The sequence below is a fragment of the Siphateles boraxobius genome, unplaced genomic scaffold (assembly GCF_051911475.1).
Source record: "Siphateles boraxobius isolate OS27281-9 unplaced genomic scaffold, OSU_SipBor_1 26, whole genome shotgun sequence".
Classification (NCBI taxonomy): domain Eukaryota; kingdom Metazoa; phylum Chordata; class Actinopteri; order Cypriniformes; family Leuciscidae; genus Siphateles; species Siphateles boraxobius.
The window spans coordinates 14,621,908-14,644,028 of record NW_027508876.1 but is presented as its reverse complement, the minus strand read 5'-3'; the positions used below and the strand labels follow the sequence as shown (position 1 = coordinate 14,644,028).

General features: G+C 39.2%; 1 protein-coding gene across 15 annotated transcripts in view; it reads right to left on the bottom strand.

The window, feature by feature from the left end:
* eya1 (EYA transcriptional coactivator and phosphatase 1) overlaps nt 1-21,553 on the bottom strand; it is a 128,866-nt gene extending 107,313 nt beyond the window's left edge. For 10 of the 15 annotated variants that reach the window (XM_077244427.1, XM_077244429.1, XM_077244428.1 and 7 more), the window contains exon 1: nt 21,247-21,553. In XM_077244427.1, coding sequence (XP_077100542.1) covers nt 21,247-21,398 — 152 coding nt within the window. In that variant the 5' untranslated portion in view covers nt 21,399-21,553. The remainder of the gene's footprint in view (nt 1-21,246) is intronic. The other 5 variants (XM_077244440.1, XM_077244438.1, XM_077244459.1 and 2 more) reach the window with 2 other exon arrangements.
* Between the last annotated feature and the right edge of the window lie 568 nt (nt 21,554-22,121).

The window sequence follows — 22,121 nt, the reverse complement described above, 5'->3', positions numbered from 1 at the left end:
TCTCACAGAGCAGTGCTTCTCAGCCATCTGGAAAGCTTGGGCCTCACGGTCAACTGGACCAAGAGCTCATTGCTGCCCAGTCAGTCAGTTTCCTTTCTAGGAATAGAACTGGACTTTGGCTATGATGTGGCTATGATGGCCCGCTTATCGACACAGCGAGCGCGGCGTGTTCGACACCTGGCCGAGTCTTTCCAGGAGGGCAGCATTACACCTCTGAAGACATTCCAGAGGATGCTAGGCTGTATGGAATCAGCTGTGCTTCAGCTGTGCTTCAGCTGGGCTTGCTGCGCATGCGCCCGCTACAACGCTGGCTGAACACCCAAGTGCTTGGGTTTCAGGCCACAGACAAATCAGAGTGACTCAGAGCTGCGTTTTGGCTCTGCAGCCCTGGTTAGCGGCCGACTGGTACCAGTGGGGAGTGACAATGGGGGCTGTTTCACACCGAATGGTGATCTTGACGGATGCCTCCAACTTAGGTTGAGGTGCCGTTTACGAGGGCAGACCGGTCTTTGGCCTGTGGTCAGACCAAGAGAAACGCTTCCACATAAACTGTCTGGAAATGATAGCGGTCGAGAACGCGCTCAAACACTTCCTCCCGTTCATACAGGACCACCATGTACTAGTCCGCTCGGACAACATGTCGGTGGTGTCCTACATAAACCGTCAGGGCGGCGTCAGATCCAGAAGCCTCTGCCATCTGACAGAATGCCTTCTTGTATGGTCTCAGTGCCGCCTGCACTCACTGAGAGCCGCGCATGTGCCAGGTCATTTGAACGACAGTCCAGACAAACTGTCCAGGAACTACGTTCCCCCAGGGGAATGGTCCCTGCACCCCCAAACAGTCCAGTTACTTTGGCGCCTTTTCGGCAAAGCGAAAGTCGACCTGTTTGCGTCAAAAGACAACGCTCATTGCCCACTGTCCTTTTCAAAGAACAAAGATGCGCTGGCCCAAATCTGGCCCAGCCTTCCACTTTATGCTTTCCCCCCGGTCTCTCTGTTTGCACAGGTAATCAAGAGAATCAGGGAAACGCACCACTCGGTGCTCCTTATAGCCCCGCACTGGGAGAATCAAACCTGGTTCCCGGAGCTGATGTGGCTGTCCCATACAGCCCTTTGGCCGATTCCGGTGTGGAGAGATCTCCTCTCTCAAGCCCGCGGCTCAATCTGGCATCCCCACCCAGAGCGCTGGTCTCTGCACGTATGGATAATCAATGGATTCCCCGTTGTACTGCCAGAAGGAGTGATGAACACATTTACGCAATCCAGAGCTCCCTCTACGAGGCGGCTTTATGCGTCTAAATGGTCGGTGTTCTCCAAATGGTGTGCTGATAGAGATCTAGCCCTAAGAACGTGTGGGGTCCCGGGATTGCTTGGCTTCCTTCAAGAGGTGTTGGATAAGGGCAGGTCCCCATCCACGCTTAAAGTCAATGTGGCGGCCGTTTCAGCGTTCGCTGAGTCGACGCGCGGCCAGTTAGTAGGAAGGAACAAGCTTGTCATCAGCTTCCTTAGAGGACCTAGACGGATGAATTCCCCGCGACCCCCGTCGGTTCCCATGTGGGATCTTTCATTGGTCCTAGAGGCCCTGAAAACTTTCCCCTTTGAACCATTAGACTCCGTGGACCTAAAGTACCTCTCGCTCAAAACCGTTTTTCTGACAGCTCTGTCATCAGTTAAACGTGTGGGGGATTTACACGCACTATCTGTTAGCGTTGCGTGTCTTGAGTTCGGGCCAAATGACTCTAAAGTCATCCTCAAGCCAAGACATGGTTATGTCCCTAAAGTGTTGGGCACCCCCTTCAGAGCACAGGTCATTTCTCTTTCGGCTCTGCCAGCATCTGATAGTGAGGGTGATTTTAATCTCCTCTACCCCGTCAGGAAGCTGAGGGCTCCACCTCTTTCAGGCGTTCGGAACAGCTCTTTGTCTCGTTCGGTGGGCGCACCAAGGGTCTCGCCGCCTCGAAACAGAGCCTGTCCAGATGGATAGTGGAAGCTATCACATCTGCTTATAAGTCTAAAGGTCTGCAACGCCCCTTGGGCATCAGGGCGCATTCCACCAGAGGCGTGGCCTCGTCGTGGGCTTGGTCCAGCGGAATTTCCATTCATGACATTTGTGAGGCAGCAGGCTGGGCCTCTCCATCCACATTTGTTAGGTTTTATAACCTGGAAGTTCCCGCCTTGCAGGCTAGACTTCCGTCAGTGTGAGCGGTGTGTTTGTCCTGCCCAGACCATCATGCGCAGACTACTCTCACGCGACGTTAGCTCTCCTGGTTGAGCTGCACTATATGGTGTATAGTTATATGGACCGGCGACGCCGCTCTGTATACCCTGTATGTGCTTATAACGTGCTGGCCCGCATTCGTGGCCACCTGTTTCCCACTTATCTATGTTCCCCGGGAATCCCTGGGACTCATGAAGTGGAGGCTGGGCGCGCACGGCGTTGACAATGGGTTCCCGTAGCGTAAGCTAGCTTACGCAATACGAGAGCACCTCTCGTAAGAGAACGATACTCGGTTACATACGTAACCTTGGTTTTCTCTAGAAGAGGGAACGAGTATTGCGTAACTCGACCGTGCAGGCACCACGAGCGATTTTCGCTTCAGCTGATGAAAATCATTGACGCAGCCTACGAGCCTGGCTTTTATACGCTAAGCCACCCCCATTTTGGCGGGCTATGACGCGTAAGTGCACGAAGCGCCCTCATTGGACATGATGTCACGCGCGAGGCTCAGTGGTAGGCTGCAGCAGTTGCCGCAGGGCAGCCAATACGTCAGACCACGCAAGATGGCCTGCTCCAGGTTTGCTGGCTGCTGCACTGCGTTGACAAATGCAAAATTAAGGATAATTTTTGGCTTCAGTATCTCGAGCAAAGATAACTTTACCCGTAGCGTAAGCTAGCTTACGCAATACTCGTTCCCTCTTCTAGAGAGAACCGAGGTTACGCATGTAACTGAGTATCATTTGTTGAAGGGGCTCGGCATCTTAGGCCTGTTACAAAATTAATGTTGCTGTCATGGGATTTGATTGTAGTTCGAGAGGCTATGTGTGAACCTCCGTTTGAGCCACTAGAATCATTGAAACTAAGGATGCCGTCTTACAAAACCGGCCTGATGCTGACGCTGGCATCCACGAAAGTTGCTGACCTCCATGCACTGTCAGTGCATCCCTCATGCATCCAATTTGCGTTAAATGGGTCAAAATTGGTGTTGCGTCTTAACGCAGCGTATACTCCCAAAGTCATGTAAGGAGCATATAGTGTGCTCTAGTTCGAGCTGCTGCCTGCCCTGTCAAATGTCTTTATTGACTAAGGAAGACAGGTAAATTCATGCTTTGTGCCCTGTCCGAGTTTTGCACAGATACATTGAGCTTACGCAGGCTGTTCACTCTTTTGACTAGATTTTTTGTATTCTTTGCTAGCCCGGTCCATGGGAAGCCGGCGTATTTTGCATTGGATTTTAGAAGCTATTTCAATAGCATACAAGAATAAATGGTTGGCTCTGCCTGCAGGGGTGCGTGCACACTCTACAAGGGTCATGGCGACATCTCAGGCATCACCGCACAAGCTTGTTCGAATTTACCAGCTTGATGTCACGGCAACGATGATGGTTCAGTCTGTGCTTACCGCAGGGTTTTAAACCAGGGTCTGTTTCTCCCTAGAAAAAGGCACTTTGGCAGTGCTGGTCCCGTACGTATATTTCTGTGGACTTTCTGGGGCGTGAATCTATGTCCGATTGTCATGTGTTGTACCAAGTAAAAGGACTGAATGGGAACGTTGAGTTACGCATATAACTACTGTTCCCAGAATTAGGGAAACAAGGTTACAACACCTCTGAGCCCTGTGCAGTCAGAGGCTCGGTGAAGAGCTAGACTGAAACAGGGGAATGACGCATGAAACCGTATTTATATTCTGTGGGCAGGTAGGTCCGTCCAAATCAGCATGCGTCATTTTCCTTTTAGGCATAAATAAAGATGTGTTCAGCAAATATCCCTTAGTCATATGTTGTGTACAGTACCTCGTTTCCATCATTCTGGGAACAGTAGTTTTTTCAACTCCACAAAGAGACAAAGTGTCATCCATTGCGTTGCCTTGTTTATCTAAATGTGATGTAAGGTGTAGTTTTTCATGTTTTACATGTTATTTGAGTTATTTTTATACAATGTTTTTTTTTTTTTTTTAATGTAATGTTTAATTTTAATTACTTTAATTTTAATTTAATCCAAATGTGTGATTTTAAGTGTGTAATGTGTACAAGTGTGCAAACATAAAAAAATCACTTTTTACATGTTCTGAAGTAAATATGAGTAGATGTTGCAGAACTTGAAGTATATCAGGGCGTTTAACAACCACCTAGCCTAGCATTGTTTCAAGCAAAATCGAAGAACAAACTGCTGTGACGTTCTTGAAAGTTCTTTTGGAGTTTGTTTCAGGATTTTGAAACAGCTTGCAAAAGAAAACTTTCTGGAAACTTTTTTGCATCTCTGGTGATTCAAAATAGTAAATAAACTAGCATATCCTTCTCTTTAGTTTTTGTTGTGATTCTTGTTCTAAATTTTGCATGCAATGGCAGATCCGCTACTTTTCTTCTTATATCCTTCAGTGCTGCCCTCTGATACCCGTTAGCAGGGGGCAAAATGGGGCATTGCCCCCTCAGATCTCAGATTTTCGATCTTTGGCTGGTGCTGAGCCAGAGACAGACGAGCTCAGCGCTTTTCTTATATCACAATTATTCAGTATTTTTAACCACAATGTTTATTTTAGGTGTCAGACATTGAAATTAGTTACTACAAAAAATAAATAAATAAATATATATATATATATATATATATATATATATATATATATATATATATATATATATATGTATATATAGTTAAATACACACTGATGTGAAAATAGCAATAATAATCCTTTCAATTATAATTTGACATTGTGTAGGTAACTATAAAGTTTACTCCAGTGTTTCCCCTACAATGTATTCAGCAGCGGCGCAGCGCCGCCGCTGGATTTTCAGCGCCGCTGTAAAATCTTTCCATGATCAGTAATATCACGACATTCTCTTCATTCACGTACACACCTAAAAACACTGAGACATGGCGACCGGCGGCGCTGCATGCGGTGGCTCTGAATCCACTTGTAAACAAGGAGGAAAGAGCCACATATGGAAATATTTTCGATTAGACTAATGTCACGTTGCCATAAGGGGCCGTTCACATAGCGCGTTTTTTGCGCGTGCAAATTCATTATTTCAAATGCGGCCGGCGCGCTCTTTTTCCCAAGCGCGCCTCTGTTCATGGTTGCATAGCAACGACAGACGCCAAGGGAGAGCAAGCGCTTGTGGAAAGGAGAAAGCGGTACGAACTGCGCTCTCCATGATGACGAGGAAGTATCATCTACTGCTCATAGTCCTGATAGTTAACGTTAAATCATATTTAATTTTTCAGATGAGTCTACTAAACTTGTTGGTGTCCTTCAGAAATCATTCTAATATGATATGTGATGCTCTTTTCTTTTTTTTTCAAAGATCCTTTGATTAATAAAAAGTTAAAAAGAACATCATGTAATAATATTTCACAATATTAGGCTACTGTTTTTTCTGTTTTTTTTTTTAATTAAATAAATGCAGGCTAGATGAGCATAAGACTTCTTGCAAAAACAAAAAATACCCCCACAATCATTCAATTACCAAAGAGCCTTACTGTGCGTTCACACCGGACGCGAATAGCGCGTCAAATTCGCGTCTACCGCGTCTAGTTTGACGCTTGACCACTTTGTGTTAATTCGCGTGTCAAGAGTGAAACTGACGCGCGTAAAAACAAAAGTTTGAAGCGAAATTTACGCGCGTCACGCGCGTCAGAATCGAAACCCGTTGGCGCAACTTGGCGGCCATCTTTTTTATGTTGATCGAGCATTCATCGGAGAGTCATTCGCATCATTAGAGATCTTCTATAAAAAGCCCAGAAAAATTAAGTGCTCACAGATTGGTTGTGGCCTTTTCCATTAACATAAAATTTTCAATAAATTGTAAATAATCTTTTTCTGGGTTGTGTGTTTCATTTTTCCCCTAAACAATTTCTACCAAGCTGAAAATGAACACAAAAGAAAAACATGAATAATCCTGTCTAAAATTATAAAATTAAGGTTTCTGTTTGTGACTGCAGTTCAAGATACGTGCTGCAATAATCATGCCTTGAATCAGTTGATGGTATGTCATATTTGTTTTTCTTAAAATGTCCATTTCTATCCACAAAACTTGCCAGAAGTCATGGTTTAAGGGTTTTTAAAAAAAAAAAAAACTCTTCCAGGGTGCATGCCCCCGGACCCCACCACGCGCGGCTTAGTAACAACCTCGGGCACGTAACAGCACTGCTGCTGGAAAAAATTCTAGGGGAAACACTGTACTCTATTCTTCTCTTAGTTCACCTGCCACTTATTTTTATGTATTTTGGGGAAAAATTTGTGAATTTATGCAATGTTCTTGCTATGAAGTTGCTATGATGTTCTGAGTGGAAAGACATTAAGGAAATAAGAAAGATAATAAAAAGTCTAAAACGTTTTTTAAAGCAAACAAATATCTCGAGGAGTGATTAATCTTGATCTCAATGTTTATAACGTGCACTTTTTTTTCTCCATTGCGGTTACTTGCTACCTTACCCTGTTATCTCGTTTTACCAGGGCAGATGCTACATTGCCCTGAGCAACCCAAAAGAACAGCTCATCCACACTATGAGCCCTTTCATGTTCCTACCTCCAACTCCTAAAATGGCCGTGATTAGGAGTGGCTCATCAGTGCAGTGTGTGAGTGTGTGAGTGATGACTCTCTTAAAGCCCAAGACAATATCCGTGGTCAGGTTACACTATTGGACACCTCCCCAGCACACACATTGTCTGTACGTGGAGTTCACACACATTCAGACACATGCCTCCGGGACATCATTTATGGCAGTGTCACAGATTACAGCCGCTCACTTTCAGTGTATGAGAAATAATTTTAGACAGAATTGTTTTTAAATATGATGATTTCTGATCCTCATCATCATCATCATTTACAGAAGTTTATTGTATCATCCCGCTGGTGTTCTGAGAACTCCTAACCAAAGGGTTTTCAACTGACCGCATATTTGAAGAGAATTAAACATGCGTTGAAAAACGGAGCCACCACCCTCTAATTCGCAGGCCTACGCACAAAAGAATAAACAACACAAGTAGTTTCCCAGGCTCTTGATGAGGACTGGATGAGGATCTCAAGGTTATAACACTGGTTTCCTGTGAGGGACAGGACAGAGGGACAGAGAGTCCATCATCAGAACCGTACTGGACTTGTCCTCACTCTAGCAACCCAACAAAGCCTTCCAAAGACAGATGACAAGCACACAAAGAAAACCCAGGTGGCTATAGACCACCTGGAGAAAAAGAGAGAGATGGAGGGAGAGAAATAGGTGGCTTCCCTTTGAACTTTCGGCTTAGGGGGTAACTTACCCACCTACCCCCAACCTAGTGTTCTGGTCAGAATGCTTTGACAAATATGTCTTTGACTGTCTTCAGTGGTTCTAACAACAGTATAAAAACTTACAAAAAAAAAAAAAATATGATTAGAAATACTATTTGAATATTATCAAAAATTACATACTGCCCAAAATCTTTTTTGATTCTTCGATTGTGATTCACAAAATCCTTTTCTAAATGGACTGCCTTAAGAGGATCCTTCATATTTTAATTAACACCCCAATAGGAAGTAAATCTCATAAAACGCCATTTAAAAATGGTAAAAAAAGATAAAAAGTTTGGGACCAATACGATTCTTCCTTTTTTAAATTAAATTAATACTTTTATTCAGCAAGGTTGTGTTAAATTGATCAGAAATGACAGTAAAAACATTTGTAATGTTACAAAAGATTTATTTTTCCAATAAATACTGTTCTTTTGAACTTTCTATTCATCAAATAATCCTGAAAAGAAATGATCACGGTTTCAACAAAAAACATTGATAATACTAAGAAATGTTTCTTGCACAAAATCAGCATATCAGAATGATTTCTGAAGGATCTGACACTGAAGACTGGATTAATGGGTGCGTTTTTTTAGGGGTTTTTGTCATCACATTAACAAATTACATTTTAAGATATATTAAAATAGAAAACAGTTATTTTAAATTGTAAATAAAATTTCACAATTACATATTTTTATCAAATAAATGCAGCCTTGGTGAAGAGGAGAGACATTAAAACTTAATGTACACTAAAACTGAACATTAACAAATATTACCAACCACAAACCATTGAACAGTAGTGTATTAAAAATGTATTGCAGCCAGGATTATATTAATTGATAGCAGATGCAGCATCTAAAAGCATACACTTTCCATTCTATAGATCTATACACTTTAATCTTAAATCTTGATGTTGAAAGTGAAATAAGCTGTCAGGATGTTTGTTACATAGTGTTTTAGTTTAAGTTAGTATCCATTGCCTAGAGGTTTTGTAGTTCCAGGTTATATTTCATAATAATGTTTCACTGCTGACCCATTCTTTGCCGTGCCTTTGATCAATATTGTTTGATAATTAATGGAGTTGTTACGCTCACTAATCCAATTACATGCTTTGCTCCCTGAAAGGTCTCGGTCTGATCAAGATTAATTTGTAGTGGAGGGCTACTTCTGTATCAACCTTTGAACTGAAAGATATATTCATCCACTGACCTCCATCGATTTCATTCAGCGGAACCCTTTCTGACAATAGCGCAACACTGAGGTCCGACAGTCTTTGTGTGGTGGGAAATTTTCAACCCTATAGATCTTTATTGGAGCATTCAGAGAAGAAAAAGGAATCTGCTTTGGCTTTCAGAGCCATCCCATTTATAAGCTGAACTTAACTCACTCTACATAGACTTTAATGACCTCTGGACCAGATTAGACCCTCTAAATGATGTAACAGGCCAAGCAGTTTCCCAAAGGAAGACTTAAACACCAGGGATACACCAGGTTTAGTACAGGTTAAGCTCAACCGACAGCATTTGTGGCGTAATGTTGATTTTCACAAAAATAATTTTGACTTGTCACTTGTTTTCCTTTAAAAATCAAGGTTACGGTGAGACACATAAAAGCAGAAATGTGAAGCTTAAAATTTTATAAAAACACTTCTGTTAAAACTTGTGTATTGTCTGTTAAGCTGTTCAGCTTATCTCTTTTAAAGTAATTTTAAGGGTTTATGGCGTTACATAATCATTGCAACAGTTGTTAAATGAATTGCAACTTAACAGTTATAGATTAGTTATAAAAGGTTAGTAACTACTGTTTTAAGACATGAACAAGACATTCCGTTTTGTGGCTACATTGAAAAAGTAATTATTTAACGTTAAAAAATTGGTCCCATTTATTTCCATTGTAAGTGACTCACTTTTACCAGGAGTTTTGCTTTTTTAAAGTGAGTGGAGATTAATGTGTAATAAACATTATATGCCACAATTGCTGTCAGTTGAGCTTAGCATCTCCTAAACCCAGAACCTTTTTTCGTTTGTATTGTTTACATTATTATATTGTCTGAATTGGAGATATGCACAATAATATTTTCAATTATTATTACAACAAAATTGAAGCTGCTAATAATCACATTAAGATTGTGTTTCATTTAGACACAGTAGTCTTGTTTTGTTACAACTCTACTTGAGCGGTGAAGTTTATCAAAGTGTGGCAGAACCTCTCCATTCCTCACCTATTGAACCTCCAGGCTTAAATAGGTTTCACCTTTGTGACATTACTGGCATAAATCCTCACATCCCATGAAGGCTGTCTGCAAGTGACTTCAGTGGCCATCATAAAGTGAAACAGACAGTCTTAATTGCCGTTCCAGACTCAAGGAAACGGGACTAAAATATTTGCATAATTTCACGGAAGGCAGAGGAAATTGCTAAAACATGTGAGCCAGAATCGGTGTGCAACCTAATACCTATCCAGTCTGGCTCTTGGGTGCCACCCAGTGCTGAATGTGCCAAGAAGAAGGGCACGTGTATATGTGTATGTGCGTCCAATCAGAAGGAAAAGGTCACGGGCTGATCTTATCTCGCCTCTCTCCCAGAATCCCGAGCGAAAGCCTGTCAAAGCTGCAGCAAAGTCTGCGTATTATATGCACAGAGAGTGTTGCGTTTCTTAGTTTGTGACATTTCAGATATATTGCTGCGATTACGTTGGGTTTCACTCTTTACTCGTTAAAGCTGATGCCCAATGTTTTTTTGGACAACACTCTCTGTTTTTCTAACGTATCTAGCATTTTCTTAAGAACACGGGTGAAACCGAGCAACAATGCATCTAAGATATGCAATCAATCATATTAATTTCATAAACGGTGTTTGTACCACAGTGAAACGGAGACAGTTATGCCATGGCTGTCAGCCCATAGCCTTTCTTTTCCCACACAGACGCAGACAGCCGTGGGCGGAAGGCACAGCTGAGCAGAGTAATTAAGCCCACATCGGACATGTGGAAAAGGCATAGAGACCTAGAGTCCTCACAGGAGCACATATGAACACTTCATATGGATCTATAGGGAGACACAACTCACATAGATACCAGCCACACAGAGATGATGGTAACAGTTTGTCACCTTGTAAAGTGAAGAGAGGACAGTAAGCTGTCATGAATCATGAGGGAATATAGTGTCTTTTTTTTTTTTTTTGCCAGCAGAGGAAAAAAGGCCAGTGAATGAAACAGTGATTTCTCGAGTCTGGGGAACCAGTGAATTGTGGGGTATGAAATAGACTGTGAGGTTTGTTTAAGCCTCTATAGACTGTTGACGTAAATCTTTAGTTTTTAGTTGAGGATTTGGGGTATTACGCTTTAGTCTCAGGTTCGTGGGAATGATTTTTAAAGGAAGTTTTTGATATAGATAGCTTCAGAGAGAACTGAACAAAGGCCAGAATATAAATGATTAAAAGGAAATAGATTAGATAGGAATTAGGCATTTAATGCATTGAAAAACATTTATAGTCTGGAGCTTATATTCTATTTTATTACTTTATTGTATTTTACATGAACAGTGCTGGATCTGAATTTGTTTGTTTGAAAAAAATGATTTATATATATATGTGTGTATATATATATATATATATATATATATATATATATATATATATATATATATATATTTGTCTTTTTCAATTAGTTTAGTTGTCACTTTTTAATTCTATCATTGTTAGTTTTTCAGGTTATTTAGTATTTTTAGGCTGATTAATGGCAAGGTAAGTAAATGTACAAGTTGGTACTATTTTAAAATATTATTTTGTATTCAATGCAGGAGGTTTTAAAGGCTTTAAATTTTATAATATACCACGTATAAAAAGCTAAAACTAAATTTAATTTGTGATTATTTTTATTTTATTTTAGTAATGCTAGTTTTTAGTTTAGTTTCAGTTTTAATGGCAATAACACTGTCTGACAAACACTGTTGCTTCAGCGGAAAATGTATTACACTCTTAAAAGTCAAAGTTCTTTGTTGGCATTGATGGTTCCATGAAGAACCTTTAACATCCATTGGAACCTTTCCATTGCCCAAAAAATTCCTTATAGTGGAAAAAGGTTCTTTAGGTTTCTTAGGGGAACCAAAAATGGTTCTTCAGTGTCACTGCTGCAGAAAAAAAAGAAAAACATTTTGGAACCTTTATTTCTAAAGTGTACATTTAATAATAATAAAAATCCCAGAAATGACGATTTTGTAACCTTGAACATATGATTGGAAGTGCTGCCTTATTCGCGGATTGTTTCTTGATATTCTTATTTTTCTCATTTTGGATGAAAACACTGAGAGAGCTACTGAAGAAAATGCATTCTTGTAATCTAAATCAATCCTCCTGTGTCTGTGTCATGCATGGCTTTCTGGTCCTCTCTGGATTAGCTATCTGTTGGTGTAGGTTCTAAGGCAGCCTTGGACCTTGTTGTTTGTTTCTTTCTGCACCAGTTGCTAGGCAAACAGTCAGTCCTCATCTCTGCTCACTCATCCCCTGACTTAAGCTTTGATCCGAGGACCCCTAAGGGCCCCTAAGGTCCCAAGGTATAGAGGAGGTCAGGGACCTCTGTCCATCCTGCCCTTACCACAACGGCTACAAGCATTACACAGTGCAAACACAAGCACTGCTACTGTTAAAACACATTGCAACATTTCTGCAAAATTATATTTTGCTTCTTGCACGTTTCACAATACTTTCGATTTGAAAAACTTCTGTTAAAACACTGCCTTGACACAACCTAAACCCTCGCCCATCAATTTTTTGCAAACCACACTCTGAAAAATGAAATTATATTGCACGTCTCATCAGGAAAGTTGTGGCCATCATTTGGATGGGGTCCGCTGCACCATGTTTGTGCTTATAGTGGATAAAAGCAAGATGACAACATAACCTTAATTAAACTAAACTATACTTGTTCTATCTCCATGCAGCATATATTATCTGGCCCTGTAGGCATCATTGTCCGAGTCCGGTTCGAACTGAACACTGCTGACAGTTTCTGACATGTGTGAGTGCCCTGTATTGTTGCCATAGAGCTCTTGAAGCTCCGCCCTCTTCTTGAAATGGAATGGGGAGCAGCAGCTCATTTGCATTTAAAGGGACACACAAAAATAATGTAAAATACTCTCTCTAGACTAAAAATAAATTGTATTATAGTAGAGGAAGGATAAAACTATCAAATTAAACATGAGTGTCAATAAATTAAACTCTTAAGTACTACTGCAATTAATTTCTGGACATTGTAATGTTTTTTGGTGCATTTATTATTGCACATTTCTGATATAACCAGCAATTACCAATACATATGGAGCTGATTATGTTGCAAATGTCAAAATGTATTGGTTTGCAAATCATGCACTGTGGTAAAAATGTTGTCACATAGTATTGTAGGTCATAACAGGTATTCTCCAAGGAAGTTGCTGGTGTTCTATTTCCATAGTGTTTATTTCAAATGAACTGGAAACTGCAATGTAAAAAAAAAAAAAATTGTCTTCAACCTTTCTGAAAACACATTTCAGCTGTTTTGCTTGTTGTTATATTAGGTTCACATTAGGATAGATCACCCAAAAATCAAAATACTTACCCATAAGTTGTTGCAAACCTGTATGAGTTTCTTTCTTCTGTTGATAATATTTTTAAGAATGTTGGTAATCAAAAAGTTGATGGTAGCCATTGACTTCCATAGTAGGAAACAAATTACTATGGAAGACAATGGGTCCCGTTAACTATCTGGTTACCAACATTCTTCAAAATATCAACAGAAGAAAGAAAGTCATACAGGTTTGGAACAACTTGAGGGTGAGTAAATTATGACAGAATTTGAATTTTTGGGTGGACTATCCCTTTATAACAGTTTAGGAAACTTTTCACCATGCGTTTCACCAGTTTAAATAAATCAATCATAATTTATATAAAAAGGAATCAAATTTGAGGGTGTTTTTTTGCCACTAGTGTTCATTACAGCTGTAAAATGCAGTGCAGTTTTTTGTAAAGGTTCGCTTTTGCAAAAATGTAGGTAGAAGCATGTTTTTGCAATGAGCCAATTTGTTTTTTTGTCCTACTGTGACTGATTTGTCCCAATCCAGGTGCCTTTCTGATGAAGATGGACGACTTTGGTTGACACCAATGATTCATTGCCAACTTGCAGATGGTGACAAATATCTGAGTGACCAAGTCAGCAGTGAATAATAGGCTAATTGAATCTACATATGGCAATATTCGTGTCACCCCTTAGGTAGAACCCTAATTTTGTGGTTAGCAGCTGTCATCAAATTCCTCTGGTCAGGTTACTACCCTTACCACAAAGACAACGGGATGGGAAAGAGACCATCCCATCCAGTAGGATTATGATGCACTAATCAGGCTAATCCAAACAACTCCTGAATTCCCACACCTATGGCCCATTCACAACAACAGACCTGTCCACACGCAGACGCATGTCATGGGAACACTTGGTCACCCACAGTGACACACTCAAGACATCAGCGCCTGCTCTTTTGAAGTCAGTATAATTAACAGGCCATCCGATACACTATCAGCCCATGAGGCTCCTGGTCTCAGAGGCACGTAGCAGATCCATCAGTGGTTGCTAACTGGCTGCACTGTCAAGCGTTCCCATTATGATCCTTCCAAAGCCCATAGACCCCAGTAGGACATGGTGTCACACCGCTAACCTTTAGGCCCACCGCTTACACAGAGATACATAACGTATTGCAAACAATTTATTTGACGTTATCGTAGTCTCTGATAAGTTATTCATGGCCATGTGTGAATAAAAGATGATGGCCTGCAAACTGGTGCATGTCACACAAATGTTAATGATACAGACGTACAGCTGATGACTCACAATATGCATAATGGAAGACAATGACCGTCTACGCCGAGGTGAGACTGAACTCGATAATATGGCCCACGTATCCAGTCACAGTGTTAACTTTTGACTAAGCACAATAAAGAGTGAAGCAAATATGTCAGATATTTGAAAAGTCACTGTTTATAGTGTGTTTCAGTGTTGGTTTGGATTCCAGAGTATTGCTATGTGGTTGCTAGGGTCTTCTGGTTTTTAGGTGTTTACTTACTGGTCAAAAGAGTTTGTTAATATTTTGGATTATATATGTTTATAGGACTAGATATGACTTGGGTCCCTCCGTCGGCATATTTAATTGAATTTTATTTTACCTCCACCAGAAGTCTGAACTTGTATAGCCTATAGGGGTGTGTTTGACTTCAAACTTTCTATAACAAAACACATTTCAGGAAACTTTTCACTATGCCTTTTCCACAGTTTGTGAAAATATATGTTTTTAATGATTGTATTAGTTTTACTCTCATTCCAAACCCAGATTTCAATGTTAAATTATAAAAAAAGAATACTTTTATGTAGCATGGATACATTAAAAATGTAAATGCTGTTCTTCTGATCGTTCTGTCCACCAAAAAATCCTGGAGAAAAATAAAACATCACGGTTTCCACAAAAATACTAAGCAGCATTTACATTGATAATGAATGTTTATTCTCCAGCAAATCAGCATATTAGATTATGATTTCTAAAGGATCATGTGACACTGAAGACTGGAGTAATGATCCTGAAAATTTTGCATCACAGAAATACATAAAATTACGTCTATGATATTACCGTATTTTCCGGACTATAAGTCGCACTTTTTTTCATACCTTGGCTGGTCCTGCGACTTATAGTCAGGTGCGACTTATATAGCAAAATTACCAAGATTTACTCGTCACAGGATCGCTGACGGCCCCAGATTAGTATTTGCGAGTTGTTGATGTATTTGTCTATGCGCTCTAGACTACAGCTAGTTTTACCGCTGAAAAAATCTCTCTTCAGTGATGTGGAATAAGATCGCGGGAGCTTGGTGAAACTGCTTTACCGATAACTGTTGGACTCGCTGTCTTGTTATGTTTTTTTTTTTTTTTTTTTATCCTATTCAGCCTCTCAGGTATGTTCTTTATGCTATTGTGTAGCTAACTGTTGATGTGTTACGTTAACAACATACCGGACACATATTCAGCCTGTTGTTCTTTGTGCTATTGTGTGTAGCTGAATAACTTAAATGCCTTCTGTTTTAATGAATTAAATTCTGTTTAAATAACTTTTTCTTGGTCTTGGATTTTGTTAAATAAATTTCTAAATAAATGCGACTTATAGTCCAGTGCGACTTTTATATGTTTTTTTCCTCGTCATGACGCATTTTTGGGCTGATGCGACTTATACTCCGGAGCGACTTATATTCCGGAAAATACGGTAGCTATTTTATTTCAAAGGTGGAATAGTTCTTGACTTTTCACAGACTTTTTAGAAGAAAATTTTTTCTAAATTCTTTTGTAATGTGTGCATATCTACTCTTGGGCATTGTTATTAGACACGTTAAATAAACTAGTGAGAGTGTGAAACAGAGTTTTCAGATAGTTTATTTTATAAAATTCCAAAAAGTGCCCAACAGCCCAAAAGTGTCCATAGTTGAAGAAACTCCTAATTATGAAACCGATGATTGTTTATGGTGCAGTAATATAAAGTCAAACATTGAACAGTCTTCTATTTTGCCATGATTCTACTCATTTTTTTCCTGATAGCTCTTAAATGTTGGAATTTTTGCTTTGTCCATTGTACTGATTAAGTTTTAAGTATGTATATATTTTTCTTTCTCTGTTTGTATAGTGAAACTTTAAATCTGAGTCATTTGTTTGACCATTTAAAGAAACGAAATTGAGTAATTATAATTCATTTGTCAAACACAATCTCCTCGGACTACACATTGCACCTGATATCCATGAAATCTCTCTGATGCGGTCACTAAAAGTTCACCGCAGAGAAAAACTCAACGCTGAATTAGTGTCCTAGCACTTTAGACATCTCCATCAAAACCTATGACAGAATATTTCTGTCTTTTGAAGTCATAGCTTATTCCCAACTTGTCAAAATAAGACTGATGGGGAGGAAATTTTTTTTTTTTGTTCTCTGAATGGATTGGCTGGAATTTGCATTGAGGGTGTGTTATAAGAGGAGGTCAGTGTCATTAAATAAAACATCATTCCTTACCAGTCTGACCATTACGTCACCTGAAAACAAATCATTTGAGCGCCCACTGTCACAAATGTCAATAGAATGAATGAAAAGTGTGTAATTGTAATATATAAATGTAATATCTCATTGTAACCAAATGACTACTGAAGAACTCATGACTAGCAAGTTCTTTGTTTGATGTGGTGGACATAGCTAAAGGCTACGGCCCTGAATCTGAGGAAAGACAGGAAAAAAAGAGTTTAATCCACATTCACAGGTGTGTCACACCATTGTTACCTTCTCTGAAGTTCACAACGGACTTCGAGACAAAGGCCAGATCTCCATGTGCCCATTGTAGCCTGGAGAACAATACAGTGACTGTGACTTACTAATCCCTATGGAGCGCTGACAGCTCAGGCCTGAAGCCACACTAGGCCTCATCTTCGCTCAGAGCAAGACGGGAACGGGGAGTATTTATAGTAGCCAGAATCTTGCCAAAAGGGGGGAACCAAAAGCCATTGTGGGAGAAAAATATTATCCCCATTGTCAAAACCGTGGCCATCATTATAGCGTCACTTGATGGATGAGAAAATTTGTGTCTGGAGGGGAAATGGCTCACTGCATGAAAGCTTTTCAGGAGATGTTTGTAATGAAACTGGCCCATAAAGAAGAGAAAGAATTGCAGTTCATATTTCATAAAGCAGGTGTCTGTCAGGTTTGACTCTACTTACCCATCCTGGATGTACCTGTGTCCAAATAAATGACTACAAAAACATCTTGGTTCCAGGGTTGGGCGATTGTTCAAGAGTTAGCATTGGAACTTGAATTGGCAGGCCAAAATACACAGGAAGCAAAACTGTAATTTGATTCGGAATTAAAGGAAGTGGAATTTTACAATTCAGAGAACTTCAGCGGGTATGCATTCTGGGAAATTAAGTGTTTGTCCACCCGGGTCCATAAATTTGATAAGTAAACAAAAATGAAAACTCACTCATTCACATCACTCACCCTCATTGTTCTTCCAAACGTGTATGACTTTCTTCTGTGGAAAACAAAAGAAGATATTCGTCTCAGTGTTTTTTGTTTTTTGTCCTTGAAAGTCATGGTCCAGTGTTTGGTTTTGAACCCCATTGATTTTCATTGTATGGACAAAAGCAGTTGATACATTCCACAAAATATCATCTTTTGTGTTCCACAGAAGAAAGAAAGTCAAATAAGTTTGGAACAAAGCAAATGACGACAGAATTTTCAGTATCTGTCTGTCTGTAAGGTCTATAAAACCTTCAAAGTTCAAGAAACATTTTAGAAATATTTTTAAAACTTTTTTAAAGTCATCAATCAAAGTTTGTCATGACAAACCTTCCTTTTTCTAGTTATACAACACGTATTGCACGTGTACTTATTACGTTTATATTTCTCTGAATTTTAGTTAATTTTACTTCCTTAAATTAAAATTGTCAATTCCACACCACATTTGGGGCTGTAATTTTAAAAGAATCTCAATTCAATTCCAAATGGCAGAATGCAGCATGGTTTGCATTCTGGCACTGTTTGTCCTTAGCATCAGCTATTTTATGTTGTGCCATTTCTGTTGTGAAAACCGACACTTGGAACGTTTTCACAGGTGACATTATTCCCAAACACACCTTAGCCCTGGAGACAAGCGAAATGTGTGGCATTGTGAAAAACAATGCTCTTCAGGAGCTCACCTAAACTCTTTTGTCCGGTCCACAATGGTTGCGGTTCCCACCCTTTTCTTGTACACAGCAAGGAGAGAATAACACATACCTTGCAAGAAAATATGAGTATCCTGAATCACACTCCTAATCAGGCCACTGTATAAAAACGCTCACGGACGCTGCCAGCGCCACCCCTCGAACTTCGAAAATAATGGAAAAGAGAGAAAGAGAGGTCTGAGTGGGGAAAGAATCAATAGGAAGAGGGGGGAATATCTGATGAAATGTTTTCTTGTCAATGCTCAACCTCATCACCCCTCCCTTCCCTGGTTTGACCTTCCTCTGTGAGCACATCCAGCCACAAAGAGGATCTATTCTCTCGGGAGATAGAGCGCCTTGCTCTTGTGCTGAAACTCTATCACCTGCCTAAAAGAAAACTGTGTCATCTCCCCTAGCCCAGCAGGAAGTCTCCAGCCAAGCAGATCACACACCCTGTAATATTCGCAGTGACCTTCAGCGCGCCACCAAACTTTCTCACAGTCTGCCATGTTTCATGACACTACACTTTGGATGTAGTTATGGATTACACTGAGCACAGGGTAGTGACTTGGCACTCTGAAAAGAAAGACATCTTCAAAGGAAGAGAGTGGCAAGGTTTGCTGGTTTGCCAGCGTAAACATACAGTACAACGTTTTATTATGCGGGTCACTGGAGTACTTGATTCTGGTTGGCCAATCAAGCCGTTTGATGTCATTATATTTGCCGTCTTCTGGATCAACACTGTATTGTGATATACACTAAATATGTTATGACAACATATGTTTTTACATCTGTTTTAACTCATCAAAATAAGTTATACGTTATATAAAATTCAACTCATTTTTTAAAGTCAGTTTAAAATAATTTAAGCTGAAATGACTTAAACATCCGAATTGTACTTAAAACATTTAAGAAAGCAACTTTATTTGTTATGATATTTTCATATTCATTAATATTCATAAATTGATATGATACATAATGCTGTAAAATTGTGTTTGTCTTGTTGCTAGAATGATTGTTTTATTTCGTACAGTTTTTCCTTAGCAGAAGCCTACGATAATATGCAGGTAAAATTATAAAATAATTTCAACTTAAATCAATAATTATTGTCAACATATTTATTTAGGGGTAAAAATTTTAACTTAAAGATATTATCATACTTTCCCAGTTTATTCATCTCAGTACATTAATCACAGGACATGGACAATTGTTTTGTCTTGTGCTATGTTTAAATATGCAAATGAGAATTATCTCATTAAAAATTAACACATTTGCATACATTTCCAGAAAAGAAAGCTGTGCATTGGAGGTTCAAAATCCTTGTTTCATTTTGTTGACATATTAGAGTAAAAAAAAAAAAAAAAATTTATATCTTTAGTACTGAAAGAAAATAGCAATAAAATTGTATTTAAATCAGGTGATTGATATATGAACAAGATAGGTAGATAAACTGTAAAGTCTGGTGTATGTTAAAGAGATTTCTGACATGAGAAAAAATATATATTTTGAGAAAACATCCTTTAAAGACATTTATTGTAGGCTAATTAAAATCTATTGTAGAGATGCAAATAGATAAAGTAAAGAAAATAAATACTAAAATGTGTATTATGGATGTCTTTTGGCCTATACTGTGATTATGCATGTTATCGTCAGTTTAGTGATTTGTTTTACAAATGATGGTAATTTTTATGAATTCTTTAAATCAAATGTAGATAAAAAGATTTAGCTAACAAGACACAAGATGAAATGACCTACGTGTGAAACCAAAATTAACCAGATGTTAAACTGATTATCAAAGTAATAGGTCCTTAACATTTCCTTTCTCTTTGGTATTGAGTGAATGGATATTAGATAACAAATAGGCTCAGAATGTCTTTCATAACCTCAAAGACTGTTCTCTGAATCTTGGCCCGTCATGGGTTTGCAGTTAGTGCTTTTGGTTAAACTACAAAGAAACGGTCAGTGAACTGTGCTGTTTGGCTTTGGACCAACAGTTCCTTCCTGTTCATTGAATTTTTGTCTCTGAAATGTGTTTTTGGTACACAAAAACACAGCTCTGTATTAATGAAAATCTGTTCCACCTGAGAGAAGGAAGGAACTTATATTTGCATACAGAGTTTCAAGAATTCAATTAAATCTACTGGACATTTCTGCTTTCAATACAAACACACACCAGTAGATCTACAAACAGGAAGTTTGCGAAGTTTAGCATTGACTGAAATAACTTTTTCAACAGTCACAGTAAACTAGGAAAGCATCAATGTTCAAATGAGATTCAAAAACTTGTGTCTGAGGTGTATTGTGGATCAATGGCGACCTCTGCTGGCTATATAAACTTTAATAAAACTGACGGTAACGTTAGAGGAATAAAATGTGAGCCTTGTCACTTTTTTCTTCGTATTTAAATGTCTATTTATGTATATGTTTTTCAATCTTTTGGTTGGGTTGAGTGAGATATCAGATAGATAGATAGATAGATAGATAGATAGATAGATAGATAGATAGATAGATAGATAGATAGATAGATAGATAGATAGATAGATGTGATTCCAGGCATTTTTCACACAAAGAAAAAATGTTGAGGACTTAATAAAATCAAATATAGCAGTTAGTATTTGTAGCATTTATTATTTTAATATAACTTTAATATAACAACTTTAACATTTTACATATTTAAAGAGGTTATACATGTCAGAATTTTCATGTATTAATCACTTTGTGTTTTTTTGTTTGTTTGTTTGTTTTTTGGCCAATGTGTAAACAACTTATGAAAACCTGTGGAAGACTGATTTTATGTGGACTCGTTTAACGTTACGCGCGCTCTCGGGATATTAAATTAACGTGACATTAATGTTCAAATATAATACGAAAAAGCCATTCTGTACTGTAATGTCAATGTGTCATGCAAAGTAAAAGGGTTGATTCATACATTGTCTCACATAGTCAGCTCTAATCTATAGTCTCATATAGGCTACTTCCAATAATCAAATCAATATTATTGTGCAATAGTAATTACCTCATCTGTCGACATGGTGCAGGTGAGTTGCAGAGCTGGTGCAAATATATCCACATCTCTACGATCAGATGCTTTCTTACCTGCTGTTTTCTCACCGCTGTCAGTTTTGTTGTGTTGTTATTGAGACTCTGAAAGGAAGGCGCGAAGCACATATTTAATAATTCTTCTAAACGTCGCTCTCTGCAGCTCGGGTGCCGTCTGTTCGTTAAAAGTATATTGCTGCAAAAGGTATTTCCAACATCATTTTACTTTTAAGCGAAAACCGAAAAACAACCTCGCAGTGAGTAGGATATCAGGGCCTAGAATCACTCACTTGTATGTTGCGTGCGTGTGCACGTGTGCCAGCAGGCTAATAGCAATAAGTTCCTGGCTGCAGTTCACTTAACGGCCACCGTTGTCGCTAATAACAATGTTTTTAATTTAATTTTTAATTTTTTAATTTACTGAGGTCCCATAGTGCCCCCCTGGTTGAGAACTACTGTGTCACATGTCCAGAATGCTCTGTCACCACTAGATAGAACTATTTTGAATGTGCAGGCTATTACACTATATTCCACTCTTACATTCCAGTGCCATTCTGATGTAATGATGTATTATTGCACCAGGTAGAAGAGGATGACAAATCACACGGGTTTATGAAGTGATGAGTTTTAGCAGTCAGATAATGCTTTCCTCGTTGTAAGCTCAGTGAACCCCAGGGCGCTCATCCTAGCAGCGGTGGAGAACGTGAGAGCCGTTTGTGAGTTGTCCTTGCCTGACAAAGTGCTCCATCTCCTGTGAGACTCCCTCAAGGGACCAGTTCAGCGTTCTGGGAAACTAATGGCCCGACAGCTGCAGACTTCCACAAACGTGATGAAAAGTCAGCTTCCTCTTCA